The sequence below is a fragment of the Tachypleus tridentatus genome, chromosome 2 (genome assembly GCF_004210375.1).
Source record: "Tachypleus tridentatus isolate NWPU-2018 chromosome 2, ASM421037v1, whole genome shotgun sequence".
Taxonomy (NCBI): Eukaryota; Metazoa; Arthropoda; class Merostomata; order Xiphosura; family Limulidae; genus Tachypleus; species Tachypleus tridentatus.
Window position 1 is genome coordinate 132,270,428 of NC_134826.1, and position 20,569 is coordinate 132,290,996.

The following is a 20,569-nucleotide window of genomic DNA, read 5'->3' on the forward strand; positions in this document are numbered from 1 at the left end:
GATAGCCCTCGAGTAGCTTTGTGCGAAATTCCAAAGAAACAAACAATCTACTAATCTGTACCTTCTGGGGCATAATATTTCAAAATTTGAAGCGTTTATTTGTTTTTTAAAATTTCGCGCGAGACTACACGAGGGTTATCTGACAAGACTACACGAGGGTTATCTGAGCCTTCCTTAATTTAGCAGTGCAAAAATAGAGGAAAGGCAGCTAGTCATCACCACCCATCGCCAACTCTTGGGCTACTCCTTTACCAATAAATAGTGGGATTGACCATTACTATATAACGTCCCCACGGCTAAAAGGGCAAGCATGTTTGGGGTGGCGGGGATTCGAACCATGACCACCTGGCGATGCTGGGCCTAAATTTCAAGCGTACCTAGAATTCGCGAATGGGAGTCTTAAGTCTTGGACCTAATACTTTTTTTATGTATGGACAAATTAATAATTACCGTAATGACAACAAGTAACGTGAGTAACTTTAAATCACTCTAACGGTAAGGTTGAGGAAACGAATCTTTAATATAAAAAATATGTAGGAAGCACAAAATACTTGCAAGTATAAATCAGGTAGACAAAACAACAAGTCTAATTATGCGTTACAGTAGGTGGGTATTATGTTGCGTTCAATACACTGGTAACTTAGTTACTATTGTAATAGATAACTCGAGTATACGCATTTACACGAGAAACATAACCCCGTTATACTCATTAACATAAAAAGTGCGAGTCACTGAAGAAATGTGTCATGAGACACACAAAGTGTGGTATTGTACATGTACCATAAAGCATTTATTAGGTTTTCAACACACACTTTGCGAGGAGGTAGTTGAAGAAACAGTCACAATAGAAACATTGAGTGTTGGAAGTTATGGCTTCAAATGTTTGTCAGTACCGAGCAGGATTTAATAGTGTGACAAATCGCGAGCTTCAAAGGCTTTGCTACTTAGGATTTTCCACCAGTTTTGGAACATTTCGGTGACATCTGTAGCAGGCAAACTGCTCGAGACATTTTCAAGTAGGTTGAACAGTTCGTGGACTCGATTCCTTGTATTTGAGAAAGGCTCGCGACACAAACGTCACTACCTTAAGGCATATTTATAAGGGATAGTTAATATTCAAAGTCAGTGTGTGTGCTTTCTTATAGCAAAGCCGCATCAGGCTATCCGCTGTGTCCAACGAAGGGGATCGAATCCCTGATTTTAGCATTGTAAATCCATAGATTTACCGCTGTACCAGCGGAGGACTTCAAAGTCAGAAAGTAAAATTATCCTTTAAGTGATGAAGGGACCTTTGTCAGGACCTGAGCCTAAGAGTTGTTTTTGAGTTAAAGATACCTCTTTATGCACTATTCAAATTGAACGGCCAGAAAACACATAAAGTAATAATAATATAAAATAATGGGGCTCTGTACCGATCCCCTCTAATAAACATACAAAAGATAAACAAAGAGTGAGTTATGTCTAATTCCGAAAAACAACAACCGGTAGCAACTTCTAGTACAAAACGCAGAGTTTCAACCCTGAAAAGATGACTTATAAATTAAGCAGTGATTTCAGTAATCTAATTTTACGCGATATATATCATTATTAATAGTGATGGCAATCTTGCTCTAAGTATTAACTTGGCCAAATGTTAAAACAGTTAACGTTTCTTACTTTTTTCTAATGAAGTGGATTCAATTAGATCAAATGTTCTTCTAGTTAAACAACTGTATTATTTTGTCCATAGCCAATACATTATTTCTATTCTGAGATCTGCGTGTGATATTTTGGGATAACAGTGGAAACTTCATATTCCAACACATTACAACTGAACATTCTCTGTGGGAAGTAGAAATGTTTATGGTGGTAAAGACATCTAGTCATCAGTCTAGAAGCTGGTAATTTTTATACTAGGAAGAAGTGGGTGGTCTGCGCCATTTTCAACGAGGTCTTCGGATTCGTGAGAGTCCAGGTGGTCATTACTCCTTTCATTTAAATAGTTTACACCCACTCGACCATGTTTATTCTCTGCAACTATAATGAGTCTCGACCTTCTGGAGCTTTCACTGGGACTAACCTCTCGAGATGGACTCGCAGAAGTCGGACAGTTTGGAAAGCCCGCGGTGTTATGTTGATGGCCCACAGGAAGGCTAGAATAGAAACTTTGCATTATTATATTCTTATACAGCAGGAGTCTAATTCAAAAACAATTTTATCTAAATAGTATATGAAAGCAGCTAAACAAGAGATAGAGTAAAACAAAAATGTGCGTTAAAATTGGCGCAAAGTGTCGAAACGTGTAAAGATTGTTTGTTTGTTTTGGAATTTCGCACAAAGCTACTCAGGGCTATCTGTGCTAGCCGTCCCTAATTTAGCAGTGTAAGACTAGAGGGAAGGCAGCTAGTCATCACCACCCACCGCCAACTCTTGGGCTACTCTTTTACCAACGAATAGTGGGATTGACTGTCACATTATAACGCCCCCACGTTATAATGACACAGAGTCGCACGCCTTAACACGCTTGGCCATGCCGGGCCCTACGTATAAAGAAATAACTGCTTTTACTCTAATTGTTAAGTTTTTGTCAGAGAAACAAGAATAGCCAACTTTTCCAGTAATAAGACCTCATTTAAACAAATAGTTTAAAATGTTGCTAATCATTTTAAATAATCTCCATTCTTAGGAGCCCCCCGCCCCAGTGGTTCAGCAGCAAATCGTAAGATTCATAACCGTAAAATCAGGTTTCGATACCAGTGATGGACATCTGCAGAAATAACCGATTGCATGGCTTTGTTCTTAACACCAAATAAACAAACCATTCCTATGAAATTATTAAATAAACAATGGCGTCTGATTTCATTAGATCCTACAGTTGCTAAATATTATATGTATAGTGTTTCCTACTGTCTTTTAATGAACATACCGAACCTGTATGTATATATATTTCCAACAGCATGTTGGAGCAGCACTGTTAATATATCCTTCCGAATTATTCACTTGCTTAAAGTAATAATATTATACACGAAGCCCAATCTATTCACCACTTGTTGCTGAATTACATCGGTTTCGGGGAATTTCGCCACCTCATCAGTCAAAGATACGTTTACACTTCTTAGAGAGCCCGCCATGGCCAGGTGGCTAGAGTACGCGACTCGTAAGATGAGGGTCGCGGGTTCGAATTCACATCACACCAAACCATGCTTGCTCTTTCATTCGTGGGGGCGTTATAATGTGACCATCAATCCAATTATTCATTAGTATGAGTAACCGAAGATTTGGCGGTGGGTGGTAATTACTAGCTGCCTTCTCTCTAATCTTACAGTACACTGCTAAATTAGAGACGACTTACTCAGACAGACCTCGTGTAGTTTTGCGTGAAATTCAAAATAAAACGACTGTTACGCTTCTTGTAGTAGCGAAGTGCAAATTACACGTATGAGGGCTTGTGTTGTCTTGGGAAATATTCTTTGACACACAGTATTAACAATTTTTTTTATTTCAAATTGTTAACGTGTATTTTATTATCTTAAACGGATAGTCTAATGATGATGAATAGTACCCGTCGAAATCGTTATATAAGTCAGAGATAAGATGCGAATCGAATGTTAGGTTCGGTTTCATGTATATTATTGATTATTGCTTTATTGTTTTTTATGCTTTTCAAATAAACCACCTGGCCATGCCGGGCTCGTATGTTTAGGTAGGCAATTAAGGTATATAAATTTATGTTGGTATAAATGGACGACTGTTTTTGTACACTTTGATGTACAGTTCACCAGTGTTTAATAATTTTACGTCTAGACGCAAACCTTTATAGTTTCTGTGATCAAGTCAGTAATATACAGCAGTATTACATATTATTTCCTTTAGCACTCTCTAGTGGTAAATTAATGAAACCTCTTTCACAGATGCTAGTATATAATTAGTACAATGACTAAAATATTTTAACCAAAAGACATGTTTGCACCACAAGAGAGATACAGCACGTGCGTGTTTGTTTGTCTCTGTGTGTTTTAGTGTGATATGCTCTCGTGCTTGTTGCTGAGTCATAGGGGCAGATGCGCAATTGAGTAGATAATTTTCAAAGCTCCTGGTGTCATATACATGAAATTATGACTACCATACGGTATCCTTGTTCTGGGTACAAAACTACAACATCATAAGAGATATGTTGGATCAAGTTTGAAAAATGTTAATCTTAATGTTAAAATTTAATATTGAGGGTATCTTATGTGTTATTGTTAACACTTAGCAAACACGTTCCACAAAATAGAGAAATAATATGTACTTGTTAGCACAGATGTCGAGAGCATCAGACAAAGGAAATGTGTATATTAAGCCTGATGCCGAGGGCGTTGGGTAAAAGAAATGTGTATATTAAGCCTGATGTCGAGGGCGTTGGGTAAAAGAAATGTGTATATTAAGCCTGATGCCGAGGGCGTTGGGTAAAAGAAATGTGTATGTTAATACAGATGGTTGGTTGTTAGGAGTTTATTGGCGCAAAGCAACTAGACTATCTGTGCCCAGAAAACGGTATAAAATTAAAAATAAAAGTAAAATTATTAAAATACGTAAACAGGAATCATGTTGAAACAAAGTCTAATTTTCGAATTAAAAATACTAATGACCCTTAAAAACTGAAAAACGCAACAGTGTCACTACAGCCAATAACACTGTCCAACGTTAAGAGTAAACCCACGAAAATATGTCTAAAATAGTGCCGTCGTTGAGAGTCATAACGATGGCATGACAATAAAATGTGAACTCTTGTGACTTGAGTGTCCCACAGACCACATGCTGGTGCATCAGTACCTGATATAAGAAAACGATGAGTTAAAAAAACTGTGACCAATGTATAGCCTAAGCAGGACAACTTTCTCCTTCCGATCCTTACGGAAACAAGACGGCCAAAGAGCAACAGAAGGTTTGATCTGGAGAAGCTTGTTATCACGTTGCTCAATACCAGGTGGCGCGGAGCCGAGCCCTCAAATATAGGACCGTAGTCCATGTATGGGACAGGCACGACCGTAATAACACCATAGCAGGTGGACTTAAATGCGATGTCAGCGAGCTCGTTCCCGCGAACACTCACATGACCCAATATTCAGAAGAGCTGGATAGAATTGGCCCGGCATGGCCAAACGTGTTGAGGCGTGCGACTCGTAATCTGAGGGTCGCAGGTTCGCATCCCTGTCGCGCCAAACATGCTCGCCCTCCCAGCCGTGGGGGCGTTATAATGTGACAGTCAATCCCACTTTTCGTTGGTAAAAGAGTAGCCCAAGAGTTGGCGGTGGGTGGTGATGACTAGTTGCCTTCCCTCTAGTCTTACACTGCTAAATTAGGGACGGCTAGCACAGATAGCCCTCGAGTAGCTTTGCGCGAAATTCCAAAACAAACAAACAAGCTGGATAGAAATGGATGATGAAGACAAATTGGCCAGTCGGTTTTGAATATCGACGTAAACGGGGTGAGAACTAACATGAAGCGATTTCAGAGCCAGTAGAGACCTGAGCAAATCTGTATAAATAGTACAGTTCGTGTACTGCACAGCCTCTACGTGATCCAGGGCAAGAGAAATGGCGTATAATTTGGCAGTGAGCACTGAACTACAGTAATCCATGGCAGAGCCCACAGAGTAACCTGTTTTCGAACAATACGTATAGATGGGAATGAAAGAATGGTTTAAAAGATGTTCAGCAAATATAAGGTAGTACTTTCAATTGGGAGTAACCGCCTTATGCAGATGACTCAAAAAAAGGTCACGTTAGGGGAGAGTAATAAGCCATGATGGGATGGGCTGATCAGCAGAGACAGCAACGTCATCCAAGAACAGACCCAATTCAGCCAAATGCATCTGGATACTAAGACCAAAGAGAACAATGGCAAACAGTCTATTGTGAAATAGCATGGCCCACCGAAGAAGAAAAACACAACCACAGGGGGGGATGGTGTTGTAAGGATTGTTTAAAAGTATAGAGTGAAAACAGTGGAGGTGAAGAGGAGGCTCACCAGACTTGGTGTACAGACTCTGGACTGGGGAAGTGTGGAAAGCCCCCGTGCAAAGCCAAAGCCCCCAGATGATGAATGGGGTCCAACACCTTCAAGGCAGAGGTCCTAGCAGAACCACAGACTATAAACCCATAGTCCAGTTTCGATTGAATGATGGCACGATAGATTTTTGCATAGAGCATCGATCCAATTCCCAAGAGGTGGAAGAAAGGACACAGAGGATGTTCAGTGCCCTTGTACATTTGACACGTAACTGCTTCATGTGTGGAATGAAAGTCAGCTTACAGTCAAATATACATCCCAAAACTCTACTTCGAGAACCACAGGAAGTACAACTTCTCCGACACAGTGTTCGAAATCGGGATGAATACCCTGTTGCATACACACAGTTTTAAAGAGAGAGAGAAGGTAAAAATCGTTTGCTGTGGTCCCCTTCAGTAAATGATTCAGTGCAGTCTGTAACTGCAGCTCAATAAACCTCATGCTCGACGACTGGTACGACATGTGGAAGTCGTCGACATAGAGTCTGTCTGCAACTGTAGGGAGAGTTGTCTACTGATGGCATTAATCGTTATAATGAAAAGTGTGACACTCAAGACATAGCACTGAGGGACTCCAAGTTCCTGTTGAAAAAAACGGGAAAGTGTTGAACTCACACAGAATTAGAATCGCCAGTTAATTAAAAAATATTTGATAAAAATGGGCAAATAGCCACGCAATCTACATGAGTGGATGTCTCGCAAAATGACATATCTCTATGTAGTATATAAGCCTTCTGAAGATCAAAAAAATGCAGAAACAAGATGTTGTTGCTTGAAAAACGCTTCCATGATTGATGTCTCAAGTCAAATCAAGTGGTCTTTGGCGGAGCAATGATGTCAAAACCCACAATGGGTGAGCAAGAGAAAGTTGTTTGATTTGAGGAACTAAACAAAACAAGCATTAACAATCTTCTTTGAGACCCTACAGAAACAGCTCGACAAAGCAACTGGACGATATTTTGAAAAAATCTTGGGATCCTTCCCAGGCTTAGAAAAAGAGCTGACAATAGTACGGCGCCAATCATCAAGAAAAACTACTAGAATAATGGCAGAAGAGAGAAGGTGTAGCATCTCATAGTGAATATCATCAGGTCAGACTGACGTACTGAAAGATCCATGAAGAGCAAACTTGAGATCCACCAGTGTAAAGGGTCTATTAGAGTCATAGAGACGATCGTGAAAGGAAAAAGGCGATTTCTCTGCTCGAATCTTGATAGCTAAAAAGGTGGGGGATGAAGCAGAACTACTAGATGCACTAGAAAGGCCTTTTTCAAGAGTATCAGTGATGTTCTGGGCATCAGCAACTTTCTGAACACTGGAGAGCAGGATCGAAAGTGTGGGATACCTCGAAAGGTATTTCAAGCCAGTTTTTAAGCAAGCAAGATTCCAACATGGACGAGAATACCGTATTACTAAAACCTTGAGCAACTGACTGGATAATACAATCAGCCACAGTTGTCATACAGTCGTCTAGTTATGGTTTACAGAGAATGGCACGATCAAGTTTCGAGAGAGCAGTAAAAGAGGGCCATGTAACCTGTTCCAGCTTCCACCAAGGCACACCGGTCAGACGGCATTATCCACTGACAGTCTTTCTCAAAATGATGGAATACGATCAATGCCTCGTGAGTCACTGTTACACCACCAAGAGAAATGAGAGAAAAGTAAAGGAGCAAATAGAAAGATCAATAGCAGTAAAAGACTGACTAAATGCATGAATATACTATAAGAACCAGTACTGAAGAGAGAAAGGTTGTGATCTGACAGCATACATTCTATGGAATGGGGCCCGGCATGGCCAAGTATATTCAGGCGTTCGACTCGTAAACCGAGGGTCGCGGCCTCGAATCACGATCGCACCAAACATGCTCGCCCTTTCAGCCGTGCGGGCGTTATAATATTATGGTCAATCCCACTATTTGTTGGTAAAAGAGTAGCCCTAGTCTTACACTGCTAAATTAGGCTAGTTTTAGCCAGATATTACAGGAACGTGATCCACAACAGACATGTAAAATGTAATTGTTCTGTTTAGGATTCTAGTTTTAGCCAGATATTACAGGAACGTGATCCACAACAGACATGTAAAATGTAATTATTCTGTTTAGGATTCTAGTTTTAGCCAGATATCACAGGAATGTGATCCACAACAGACATATAGGATGTGATTCTTCTGTATAGGATTCTAGTATAAGCCAGATATTACAGGAATGTGATCCACAACAGACATATAGGATGTGATTCTTCTGTATAGGATTCTAGTATTAGCCAGATATCACAGGAACGTGATCCACAACAGACATGTAGGATGTAATTGTTCTGTATAGGATTCTAGTATTAGCCAGATATCACAGGAATGTGATCCACAACAGACATATAGGATGTGATTCTTCTGTATAGGATTCTAGTATTAGCCAGATATTACAGGAACATGATCCACAACAGACATGTAGAATGTAATTGTTCTGTATAGGATTCTATTATTAGCCAGGTATTACAGGAACGTGATCCACAACAGACATGTAGAATGTAATTGTTCTGTATAGGATTCTATTATTAGCCAGGTATCACAGGAACGTGATCCACAACAGACATGTAGAATGTAATTGTTCTGTATAGGATTCTATTATTAGCCAGATATCACAGGAACGTGATCCACAACAGACATGTAGAATGTAATTGTTCTGTATAGGATTCTAGTATTAGCCAGATATTACAGGAACGTGATCCACAACAGACATGTAGAATGTAATTGTTTTGTATAGGATTCTAGTTTTAGCCAGATATCACAGGAACGTGATCCACAATAGACATGTAGAATGTAATTGTTCTGTACAGGATTCTAGTATTAGCCAGATATCACAGGAACGTGATCCACAACAGACATGTAGAATGTAATTGTTCTGTATAGGATTCTAGTATGAGCCAGATATCACAAGAACGTGATCCACAACAGACATGTAGAATGTAATTGTTCTGTATAGGATTATAGTATTAGCCAGATATCACAGGAACGTGATTCACAATAGACATGTAGAATGTAATTGTTCTGTATAGGATTATAGTATTAGCCAGATATCACAGGAACGTGATCCACAATAGACATGTAGAATGTAATTGTTCTGTACAGGATTCTAGTATTAGCCAGATATCACAGGAACGTGATCCACAACAGACATGTAGAATATAATTAAATCCTCTTACCTTTTCTCAGTCCTTATTGAAAATCTGAGAAACTCTAGAGCTCCTTATAAAAAGCAGTGGACTTACAAAGATTCGTTATTTTAGTTTGTGTTTGTTTTATTATAGCAAAGCCACATCGCGCTATCTGCTGAGTCAACCGAGGGGAATCGAACCCCTGATTTTAGCGTTGTAAATCCGTAGACTTACTACTGTACTAGCGGAGGATTGATATTTTACTGCTAATAATTGTAATTATTCAATATAACCTTGGTCGCTGAGCTTGAAGTTTTTCTTTCGTAGCATCCGAGTAAGCTGACCACGTGGAAGTTCGGTTCCGAAGTTTAGTGCGGGCCCATTCTTGAATAGTTCCCGTTAGTGAGGACACACGTCCAAGTAAGAGAACTATGGCTCCGTCTGTGTTCTGGATAGTTGGTGAACATAGTACTGATTAAGGCAATGTCGTATTAATACATACTATCTTGACAATATGATAGTAATTAATAATAATAACATGTTAAAATTTATAATAGTAATTAAGTATCGTATTAAAATATATTAACTTCATATCATGATGTTAATTAAAATAGCATCATGTTACAATTTATGAACTTGATAAATATAGAAAAAATTATAATAATTTGTAAACCTTGATAAACACGTATGCATGCGAGTGTTACGATATCAGATCAGTATACGTGTAACACTACGGTTTCTTAAGCGTTTTACTGTATATTTTTATCTTAGTTTGAAAGATAAATCAACACATAAACCCAAGCAGAGAAATATTAGCATCCTTTCATTTTAATGTCAATACTTGTTTAAAAAATAACAAACATCTTCCTTGACGAATAAGAATAACGAATCTCAGATTATTTTATCTCAGGATGAGCTTCCATAACAAGTAACAAACAACACTAACTTTATAACATCTTAGTTCAGAACGTTGTAATGCTATATACAGACATCCTTACAATACTAAGTTTCTTAATTAGACACTTATTGTGTCTCTTTCTAACTTCTTCAGGATTGTTCCTCTTAACACACGAACTGTAACTGACAGCAGAGAGCTTGAAAACCAACAACATTGTACCATCAGTTACAGTGTATATACAATGAAAGAAAAATAACAAATCTGGTGTTGTAAGGTCGTTTATATCTAGAACTAATATCTTTTATACGTCACATTCAATACAGCAACTAACTAATCAGTTGAGTAAATTACAAGGAAATGGACTCCGACTATTGGTTTATTCGAACAAAGTTCATCATGAGAAATATTTCTTACTTTTAGAATTTCTGCCACATTTGCTTGGTTACTTTCTCTGACATCATGACCGTTAATTTCCAGAATCTGGTCTCCTTGGAGAATTTTACGACCGTGGCGTGCTGCAATACTCGCAGGCTGCTATAAAAAAAAAAATTATATATTTTTTTTCTTATTACACTGCTTCATTTATTCAGAACTAAAACCCTAATGACTATACAACCCAGTTATAGTCGCCTCATCCTATATACCAGAAATATACTATTTGTTAGAAGAGAAAACCGTTTCTCTTCAGCGTCTGTTAATTAATTTTAACTTCAGACTGATCAGAGCAACCTACCTATTGAGAGCGAAACTAAAATGTTAAACTGGTAACGAGAGTAGCTATTTAAGTATATTGGGTCTTACTTATAAAGATTAGAATGCATTGTTTCTTCATTCCATTATCATCACCGTTGATGACGGAAGATTCTATCGTATGCAAAACAAGAATGATACAAAGTGATATCTAAATAAGACTTTCTGACTGCAATTACAAAAAGTTCTTCAGCTGTTATCAAATCAGGTGTTTTCACTGTTCATTAGCCGTGAACAAAGAACCAAATAAACGAAAAAAAAAAAAATAGTTTCTCCAAACAAGCGCTCAAGAGTTCTCTTTCTAGGTTACCGTGATTTGAACCTACGGAGCTTTGCATGCCCGTTTTGATTCCAATCACTAAACTACATTAAGAACGTAAACTCGATAACTGCCAACTGTGATAATTTTTTACTCGTTGTCGTGTATGTGAAACGTACGCACAATACGTTGGGCTTCTAATGACTCTGGCCCTCCCAGTTGCACAGCAGCACGTTTGCGGACTCACACTGCTAAAAAATACCCGTGGTCAGCATAGCACAGATAGCCCATTGTGTAAATCTATGCTTAATTCCAAATTATCGATTAATGACTTTCACTCAGAGAGCTGTTTCTCAGTTTATTATTACCACAACTTCAAACACGATTTAGTTATCTCACTGCCACTCTTAACATCCACCACATCACCTGATTGGTTTGTTTTTTTTATAATATTCGCTGACAAGGGAGAAAATATAGTTGGCAGATGTAAAACAACCTAATGTTTTAATAGGGCTTGTCGTGACCTAATGATTATCGTCCTCGAATTGATAATCTGAGATTTTATGGATGCGGTATAGGAGTGACAGTCAAATGCTACTACAGTAACCAATGGTAAATAAGAAATTAGTGCGCTGTTGGTTGATTATTTCATTATACCCTATCACGTTATAACAAGGGAAGGCTATGCGCAGAATAGCTCTCCTGTGCGAAAAATCTAAAAGCAAAAATTATCTTGGTTATCCATAACGAATTTTTCAATACAATTTTGACGAGTGTTAACAATTACAATTTATATTTTTGGACATTTTTTAAAGATGTATATAAAAGTCGTGTGTTTTAACTAAATATAATGAATAAACAATACAGGTTTTTTTTTAAAGCCCGATATGGCCAGGTGGGTTAAAACGTTCGACTCGTCAACTGAGAGTCGCAGGTTCAAATCTCAGTCGCACCAAAGATGCTAGCCTTTTCAGTCGTGGGGGCGTTATAATGTGACGGTCAATCCCACTATTCGTTGGTTGGTTTGTTTGTTTGTTTTGGAATGTCGCACAAAGCAACTCGAGGGCTATCCGTGCTAGCCGTCCCTAATTTAGCAGTGTAAGACTAGAGGGAAGGCAGCTAGTCATCACCACCCACCGCCAACTCTTGGGCTACTCTTTTACCAACGAAAAGTGGAATTGACCGTCACATTATAACGCCCCACGGCTGGGAGGGCGAGCATGTTTGGCGCGACTCGGGCGCGAACCCGCGACCCTCAGATTACAAGCGCACGCCTTAACGCGCTAGGCCATGCCAGGCCCCTATTCGTTGGTGAAAGAGAAAAACTACAGGAATACAAGTTGTAAAGGACTTTCTGTAGCGTAATTGTAATTATCATAACTCACCAGGAAGACTAACAGGTAAGTACAAAACCACCATCAGTCACCTGAAGTTGGTCTTTTCCAGTCCTGGTTCCGAGTTACTTGACATTATGGCCATTTTCAGAAAGTAATAAAAGTTTTGAAATACTTGTAGCAAATTATTAATAATAACTCGCCAGGATGACTAATGTGTAGCTCAAACAGCAGCGTTAGTGACCTGCAGTTGACCTTTCCAGTCCTGGTTTCAAGTTACTTAACGTTACGGCCATTTTCTAATTTTAAATCGAACTTGGACTTTGATTCTTAAAAGAGAATCACATTAAAAAAAAGGTCTAACGTATAAATTAAAAAACTTAAATTGCATTAACAAGAGTAATGACCTTTAAAAAACTAAAAACATTACCAAGGTGGACAGTGTCACCATCACCAATAACACTGTCTAACGTTATGGACGAACCTGGACAGAACATGTTGAAAATGTTGCCATCATTGAGAGTCGTAACCATGGCAAGAAAGTAAAATGAGGCTTATTGTGATTTGAGTGTTACATAGACTATACACTGGTGCGTCAGAACAACTTCCTCCTTCCGATCCTTACGGAAGGAAAACGGCGAAAGTCCCAATATAGGGTTTTATTTGCAAAAGGTTGTTTTCGCATTACTAACTCCAAGTCGACTGCCAGCTGGCACGGAGCCGAGCCTTGAATACAGGACCATAGTCCATGTATGGAACAGGCACAGCAGTGATAATGCCAGAGCAGATAGATGTAGCTGCGGTGTCGGCGAGCTCGTTCCCGCGAATACCAACGTGGCCTGGTATCCAGAAAAACTGGATAGAAGTATATGTTAAAGAAAAATGGGCCAGTCGGTTTTGAATATCAGCGAGAACAGGGTGTGAACTAACGTGAAGCGATTCCAGGGCCAGTAGAGAACCAAACGAGTCAGTATAAATTGTACAGTTTGAGTACTGCTTAGCTTCTATATGATCAAGGACAAGACAAAATGGCGTACAGTTCAGACTCTGTAGAGGTGATTCTGCGCGCAACCACCAAACCACAACAAACCATGGCAGAGCCCACAGAGTTACCTGATTTCGAACCATCTGTATAAATAGGAATGGAAGGATGGTTCGAAAGATGTTCAACAAATAACAGACAGTACTTCCAATCAGGAATATCTGCTTTTCTCAGATGACTTAAAGGTAGATCACATTTGTGGACTGTAAGAAGCCATGGTGGGATGGGCTGATAAGTGGACACAGCAATGTTATCAAGGACACATATAATTCATCCAAATGCACCTGGATACGAAGGCCAAAGGAGCAATAGCAGATCGTCTGTTCTGAAAAGTATGGCCCAATGAGGAAGGAAAACACAACCCCAGGTGGGATACTTTCGTAAGAAACGGCGGAGGTTCAAAGAAAGTTCACGAGACTCTATGTATAAGCTCTGAACTAGAAAAGTGCGGAAAAGCCCTCAGAGTCCTTGATGATGAAGCCCGGTGCAGAGCCGAAGTCCTTGATGATGAATGGGGCATCATTAATGCGGAAAGCATCATTAGTGCGGAAAGCGGAAAGCCCGTGCAGAGCCAGTCCTTGATGATGAATGGGGTCCAGCATCATTAAGGCCGAGGTCCTGGGAGAGTCATAGACTAGTGATCCATAGTCGAGTTTTAATCGAACACGAGCACGATATATCTTTAGCATAGAACATCGATCCGCTCCCCAAGTGGTGGAAGAGAGAACACGGAGTATGTTCAGTGCTCTTGTACATTTGACCCGTAGCTGCTTCATGTGTGATATAAAGGTTAGCTTACCTTCAAAGATAAGCCGCAATAACTTTGTCTCAGGAACCACAGGCAGCAAAACTTCACCGATACAGAGTTCAGGTTAGGATGAATACCCCGTTGGCGGCAAAAGAGCATGCAAACGATTTTAGAGAGAAATAAATTAAAGCTGTTTGCCGTGGTCCACTTCAGTACACGATTGAGGGCAGTTTGTAGTTGCCGCTCAATATATCTCATGTTTGACGACTGACATGAGATGTGAAAGTCATCGACATAGAGCCCATTTGTAACAGTGAGAGGGAGTTGTTCGGTGATGGCATTAATCTTTATACTGAAAAGTGTGACACTCAATACACAGCCCTGAGGGACTCCAAGTTCCTATAGAAAAAAACAGGAAAGTGTCGAGCCCATACAAACTTGGAATCTCCTGTCCATTAAAATATTTCAATAAAAATGGGCAAATTGCTACGTCACCCATATGTATGAAGGTCTCGCAAAATGCAACATCTCCATGTTGTATCATAAGCCTTCTCAATGTCAGAGAATATTGATACAAGATGTTGTCGTTTGGGAAAGGCTTCTCTGATTGGCGTTTCAATTCTAATTAGGTGGTCCACGGTGGAGCGCTGCTGTCGGAACCCGCACTGGGTAGGCGAGAGGAGGTTGTTCGATTCGAGGAACCAAACAAGACGAGCATTAACCATCCTCTCTAAAGTCTTACAGGGACAGCTCGTCAAAGCAATTGGACGGTAGTTTGAAAGAATCTTCGAATCCTTCCCAAGCTTAGAGAAAGGTAGGACAGCCTGGCGCCAGGCATCAGGAAAACATTCTCCTGCCAGATTCAGTTAAAAACAATCAGAAGAATAGCAAGAGAAGCAGAAGATAGATTCTTTTGGAGGCACAGAGAGAGATGTCTGTACTCTTACTGTAGTTGTAGAACGAAGTGAAGCAGCATACATCCGAGATGAGGTGGTGGAAGAAAGTAGGACGGGTGACAGCCATTGAACTGACGCAATGAGGGACTGTTTCACACTCATAGGCATCATGGTCCTTGCCACTGCAACGAGCACATGTCAAGGAACCACGACATGACGTCTTCAGTGACCGAACCGTTGACACTGGAAACATCGGAGGGGTTTGGAATGTATGGACGTGCTCTGCAATTAAGATAACCTGCCTTAATGATGGCAGGCAGACGTGGTGACATAAATGTCAGAATGAGGACATTGGTCGGCACCATAATTCCATCTTTGCGAGTAGAGATACGCCTCACTGCAGAAACTCCTTGGGTGAAGAAACCAGCGAGAATCTCTCGACTCTGGGATGTTCTTCAAATCCCTCTCAACAATACTACCTCATGATGAATTCAAAGTAGCATGAGGTGTAACCTCAATAGGTATATCCTCAATTGCCTTTGAATACAAGAGGAGTTCACTGTGTTGAGATGTGGATGTTTCCATCAATATGTCACCAGATCGAAGCTTCTTTACTAACTTTGGAGAGCCAGTAAGTCCCTCTAGTCCATTTTGAATCAAAAGAGAGACATGTTTTCTAAAGGTTTGTCTGAAAGAGAATGTAGGATAAGAAAATGAGGTACAACAGGTGTTACAGATATTAAAGATTGCTGCTAAGAATCTTCAAGACGTGGACGTTTACCTATTGATTGTTTTTTCACTATTTTATTTAAGTTTTTATTTGAAAGACCCATAATAAAAAAAAGGACATTTCGGCGCCACTGACCCACCCACCATGGAGCCCTAAGAGGGGACGCATTATAATGTCAAACAAGGACACGAAATCCTGAGCACTATATCCAAACACCAGCATCAGATACAATGTCCACAACACCTGCTGAGAACATCCAACACTGGTACTTGGTTGATCCTACTCCAACTGGACCAGCCGATTAACCCAAGGGGGCCACCCCAAGACCGTCCGTCTATAATAATTCAAGGCCAAAGTGGTGTGTTAGGGTTGGACCCCTCAACCACGATCCTCCTCTCTCCCCTTCACGGGTCGCCACGCACGGCAAACACGTGGGTGAATGTTTAGATCCCAAAGAAGGTAAACTGAAAGAACAGAACTTTCCCTGGGAGGAAAGTTGGTGATGACTAGTTGCCTTCACTCTAGTCTTAAACTGCTAAATTAGGGACGGCTAGCGCGGATATCTCTTGTGTAGTTTTGAGTGAAGTTCAAAAACAAAAACAAAACACTCCTTTTTCAACCTACTACTTTCCAGGTAATGTAGAGTTACAAATCTTCAATACTTATTGGTTTACTGAACCTGCTGTATTACATACGATCACAACAACACTTAATTTTAGTGAATACACCTGGAAAACAACATTATTGAGCAAGTAACGTTAAGACGGAGTTCATAACGCTGAAAACAAAGCGAGTTTCCATATCCGCGGTAGGCAGAGCACATGTAACACATTACATATTCACAAAACAAGCAAATAGAAGCAAAAAATATAAAATGCCTTCAGTGACACAGTGGTATGTCTGCAAACTTATACCGCTGAAAACTGGGTTTCGATACCCGTGGTTGGCAGAGCACAGACAGCCCTTTGTGTAACTTTGTGTTTAATACTAAACATAACATATAATACATAACGTATTACTTAAAACGTGAAAAACAAGAAACGTGATAGCAAAAAAATTATCCCACAGTCCACAGAAAAAAAAGAGAATAAAAACTGGTTTATTAATAAAGTTAATTTATTATAAAGTTTTGATTGAAAGAAAGCATAAATTGCGCCATCTTAAGGGTGAAAAGATTACTATAAATGTTTCAAGTAAATTTTAATTTCTTCTTTTCTTTTCATTAAACGAGCAAAGCTTAGTTAGACTTATGCACTCAGATAAAGACTGCTTTACATATTCTTTGGAATTTAGTTACGGTGTGCTTTAATGGACTTTTGAGATTTTCTTTTCTGTCTAGTTCTTTCTTGTTCATTGACAACTCCTTGATAACTTAAAAGTGTTTTACTCGAAGAGGTGAATCACACTTTTAACGCATATGACAATAAGGGTGTAATATGTAGCTCCAACTTATTCTGAAGTGTGCTCCAAATACCGCCTTCCTAATTGTTGAGTGGCGATTTCGACAATCCGACTTCCACGAGTCAGACAACTAATTAAAGAGACAACAGATGAAGAACACATTATATATATTTTGTACGGAAGACGGAACTATTAACTATTAAATGACTTCGAAATAGTGTTCAGGATGAGACCAAGCCTTTCATCTTATCAAGTAAAGGTATCCGAAAATTTGCCTAAAACAAGGTTTTACCAAAGCTTGGTATTTTGCGCAGGTTACGAATGTCAAGATTTTGTTCATGTTTTGTATCAATCCAATGACCAGGATTAGCATTTTTACAAAGTATAATTTTGATATTTGACAGTTATTCACAGAAACACTTTAAAAGCCTTAAACAAAATTATAAAAACTGAATTTTTATTAAAATAATCAACGGCAAGAACTGAACATTTCTAATGTAAACAAGATCTTTTAATGGTAAAGTTCAACTTCAAGACTATTAGAAAAAGGACGTTTGAAGTCATTTTCAAATTCAGATATGAAAATAAAGTGATGTTATTTATGTTTGTTATTCAGGTAAAGTTAAGGAATTTTGTAGCCTATTCAGGAGACTGAAACAAAGAAATCAATGAGATAATATAAATGTTTTTTTTTTTAAAAACGTGGATGGCACAGAAGTCACATGTTTTATTATGAAACATAATGGAAAGGAGAGCGAGAAATCCATCAATTACAAAACCATCTGTTTGTTCATAAAAGTCACCATTGACGTAAAGAGTGGTTCATGGCCAAGCGTGTTAAGGCGTGCGACTCGTAATCTGAGGGTCGCGGGTTTGCATCCCCGTCGCGCCAAACATGCTCGCCCTTTCAGCCGTGGGGGCGTTACAATGTACGATCAATCCCACTATTCGTTGGTAAAAGAGTAGCCCAAGAGTTGACGGTGGGTGGTGATAACTAGCTGCCTTCCCTCTAGTCTTACACTGCTAAATTAGGGACGGCTAGCACAGATAGCCCTCAGTAGCTTTGTGCGAAATTAAAAAACAAACGAGTGGTTTCATTTTTGTTTTTTCTCAGTTTGTGGAAACTGTGTACTTTAAAACAACATTCTTAATAAAGAGTTAGCACTGCTATCAATAGCGCATTCCAATGAAGTAATTTCTTCTATATCTAAATCCCAAAGAATAGGTGATACAATTCTGTATTTACATGTAAAAACTTTTCTCAACAAAATAGAGAAAATAAAATGGCAATTTTATATTCAACTTCGGTAGAGAATCAAATAAAAAATAATAATAAAACATGCTGTTACCTACCACGTATGTAATAAAAACCCCTCGGCCATTTCTGAAAAACACAAACGTACGAATTAACAGTCATGTGGTGAACATGTTTGCCTCACTTAAAAAAATGCACTAGTGTCTAATTTTACGCATATACAGGGTGGCCCGTAAGTCCCTACCCATCCATATATCTTATGTATTCAGTTATCTGTGTGCTGTCCCTCATTCTCGCTGCATAATATTATGCGACGCCATGTCACAATACGCTCTTCAAGTGTAATAGGGCTTATATCGGTCATATTTCTCTGGAAAAAAACGAAACAAATTTATAATACATGCGTAATTGAATAACATAATAACATAAGGATGGGTAGGAACTTACGGGCCACCCTGTATGTTCACACTAAAGCTATCTTCTTACTTTTATTAACACCACTTTACTTGTACGAAACAAGCAAAAACTCTGGCTCATTTTACAGTCTGTTATATTCAGTTTTATATTATAATGTATCAAAAAAGTGTGCTTGAAACTTTTAAGACATTTTGCTGGATGAAAATATAGCTATCAACTAACTTCTCTAACTATCTATGATAAATATATAGATTCACTATTTCAAGCGTGATTGAGTGGTATCAAAGTACCAATTGCCATTTTATATCTATAATCCTATTTATCGACGAACTCATTTAAAATAAAACTTTGGTAGTACGACTATATGTAATAAAGATTTTGATTATAAATATTTAGTTTTTGAGCCTGATAAAACCAGCAAAATACATTATCAATACAATGTTCTTAATTAAAATGTAGTGTTTCTCATGTTCGAGTAGGGTGTTTTCTGATATAAGAAAATAAGTCTGGAGATTTAATTAATTAATTAATTATTTGAAGTAGTACGGTTACGTATATGTTTAAATCAGTTGCACTCTTTAAAAAAATACAATTAGGCCAAAAACGACAGTATGTGTGTCTATCATAACTTAACTACATTAGGCTCTTCTTTCAATACTTCATTAGTTTTCACCAAATACACGTAACAAATTACATGGACGCTGTTCAAAACTCTTAAATATTTTGCAAACATACATTACACAAAAAAGATTGCTGTCTAACATGACAGTATGGAAGATATTATAACACTATGTAACACAAATTTTGTTCCTGGATAGTATGTGTTATTTCTAAATTGCTTATGTTGTAACAGTACAGAAAATGGCCATTATTCCCTTCAAGCTTTGCTTCTGTGACCTGGATAATGAAATTTAGAAATTAACCTATTTCCTATGTAAAATGGGCAAATTGCACATTTTCATTTACATAAGGTCTGAATAAAACACCATATGGATCAAGGTTTACATGTATTTATACTAAAGTTATACAAAATGTTTAGAAGTGAGTAGGTTTTCGATATTTGCGACTGTAATGTAAATCACTTTCACGTATCAGCTCCCAAATATAGTCACCCATCATGTTTTCGTTATACACTTCCAGGTTACAAAACAAAGTTTGAAGAGAAAAATAGATCTTTTCAATTTACTTTAGGCATAAGCAATTAGGAAATAATACTTTCTGTCCAGGAAGAAGAAAAAGTAAAATTTTGTTACGTAGTGTTATTATCTTATACTTGACGTATCCTAGTGATCAGAAACTGAACTATTATATTAAAGAATATTAGCTTTTACACTCGAGAAAGCCGGTCTGAACTGCTCTAGTTACGCAAACGTACCAATATTCAAAGAAATCTGAACTATAGTAAACAGATATTTATGGATAACCGATATGCAGTTCCCCTATTGGCAAAATTTGTATCAAACTTTATTAGTGAATTTCAAACAAAAAACCAACGATAAACTGTGCATTTCGAGCAACCAGTCATAATATATAAGAATGTGCTAAGTCGTTCTTTTTTGAACTTGTAGTGTCCATTGTCATCAGTTGCTCAGATTTACGATTTGTTTACATTTAATGTGAATATAGAGCGGGGTTCATTTATTTAAAACTGAAA

The 20,569-nt window shown here is 38.5% G+C and overlaps 1 protein-coding gene across 1 annotated transcript in view; it reads right to left on the reverse strand.

Annotated features, from left to right (window-relative positions):
- Positions 1 to 235: 235 nt before the first annotated feature.
- Positions 236 to 20,569, reverse strand: part of LOC143245607 (uncharacterized) — a 22,433-nt gene continuing 2,099 nt past the window's right edge. The window contains exons 2-5 of the mRNA XM_076491963.1: positions 18,597 to 18,627; positions 10,498 to 10,617; positions 9,479 to 9,633; positions 236 to 2,132 (exon numbers count right to left, since the gene is read on the reverse strand). Coding sequence (XP_076348078.1) covers positions 1,871 to 2,132; positions 9,479 to 9,633; positions 10,498 to 10,617; positions 18,597 to 18,627 — 568 coding nt within the window. The 3' untranslated portion in view covers positions 236 to 1,870. The remainder of the gene's footprint in view (positions 2,133 to 9,478; positions 9,634 to 10,497; positions 10,618 to 18,596; positions 18,628 to 20,569) is intronic.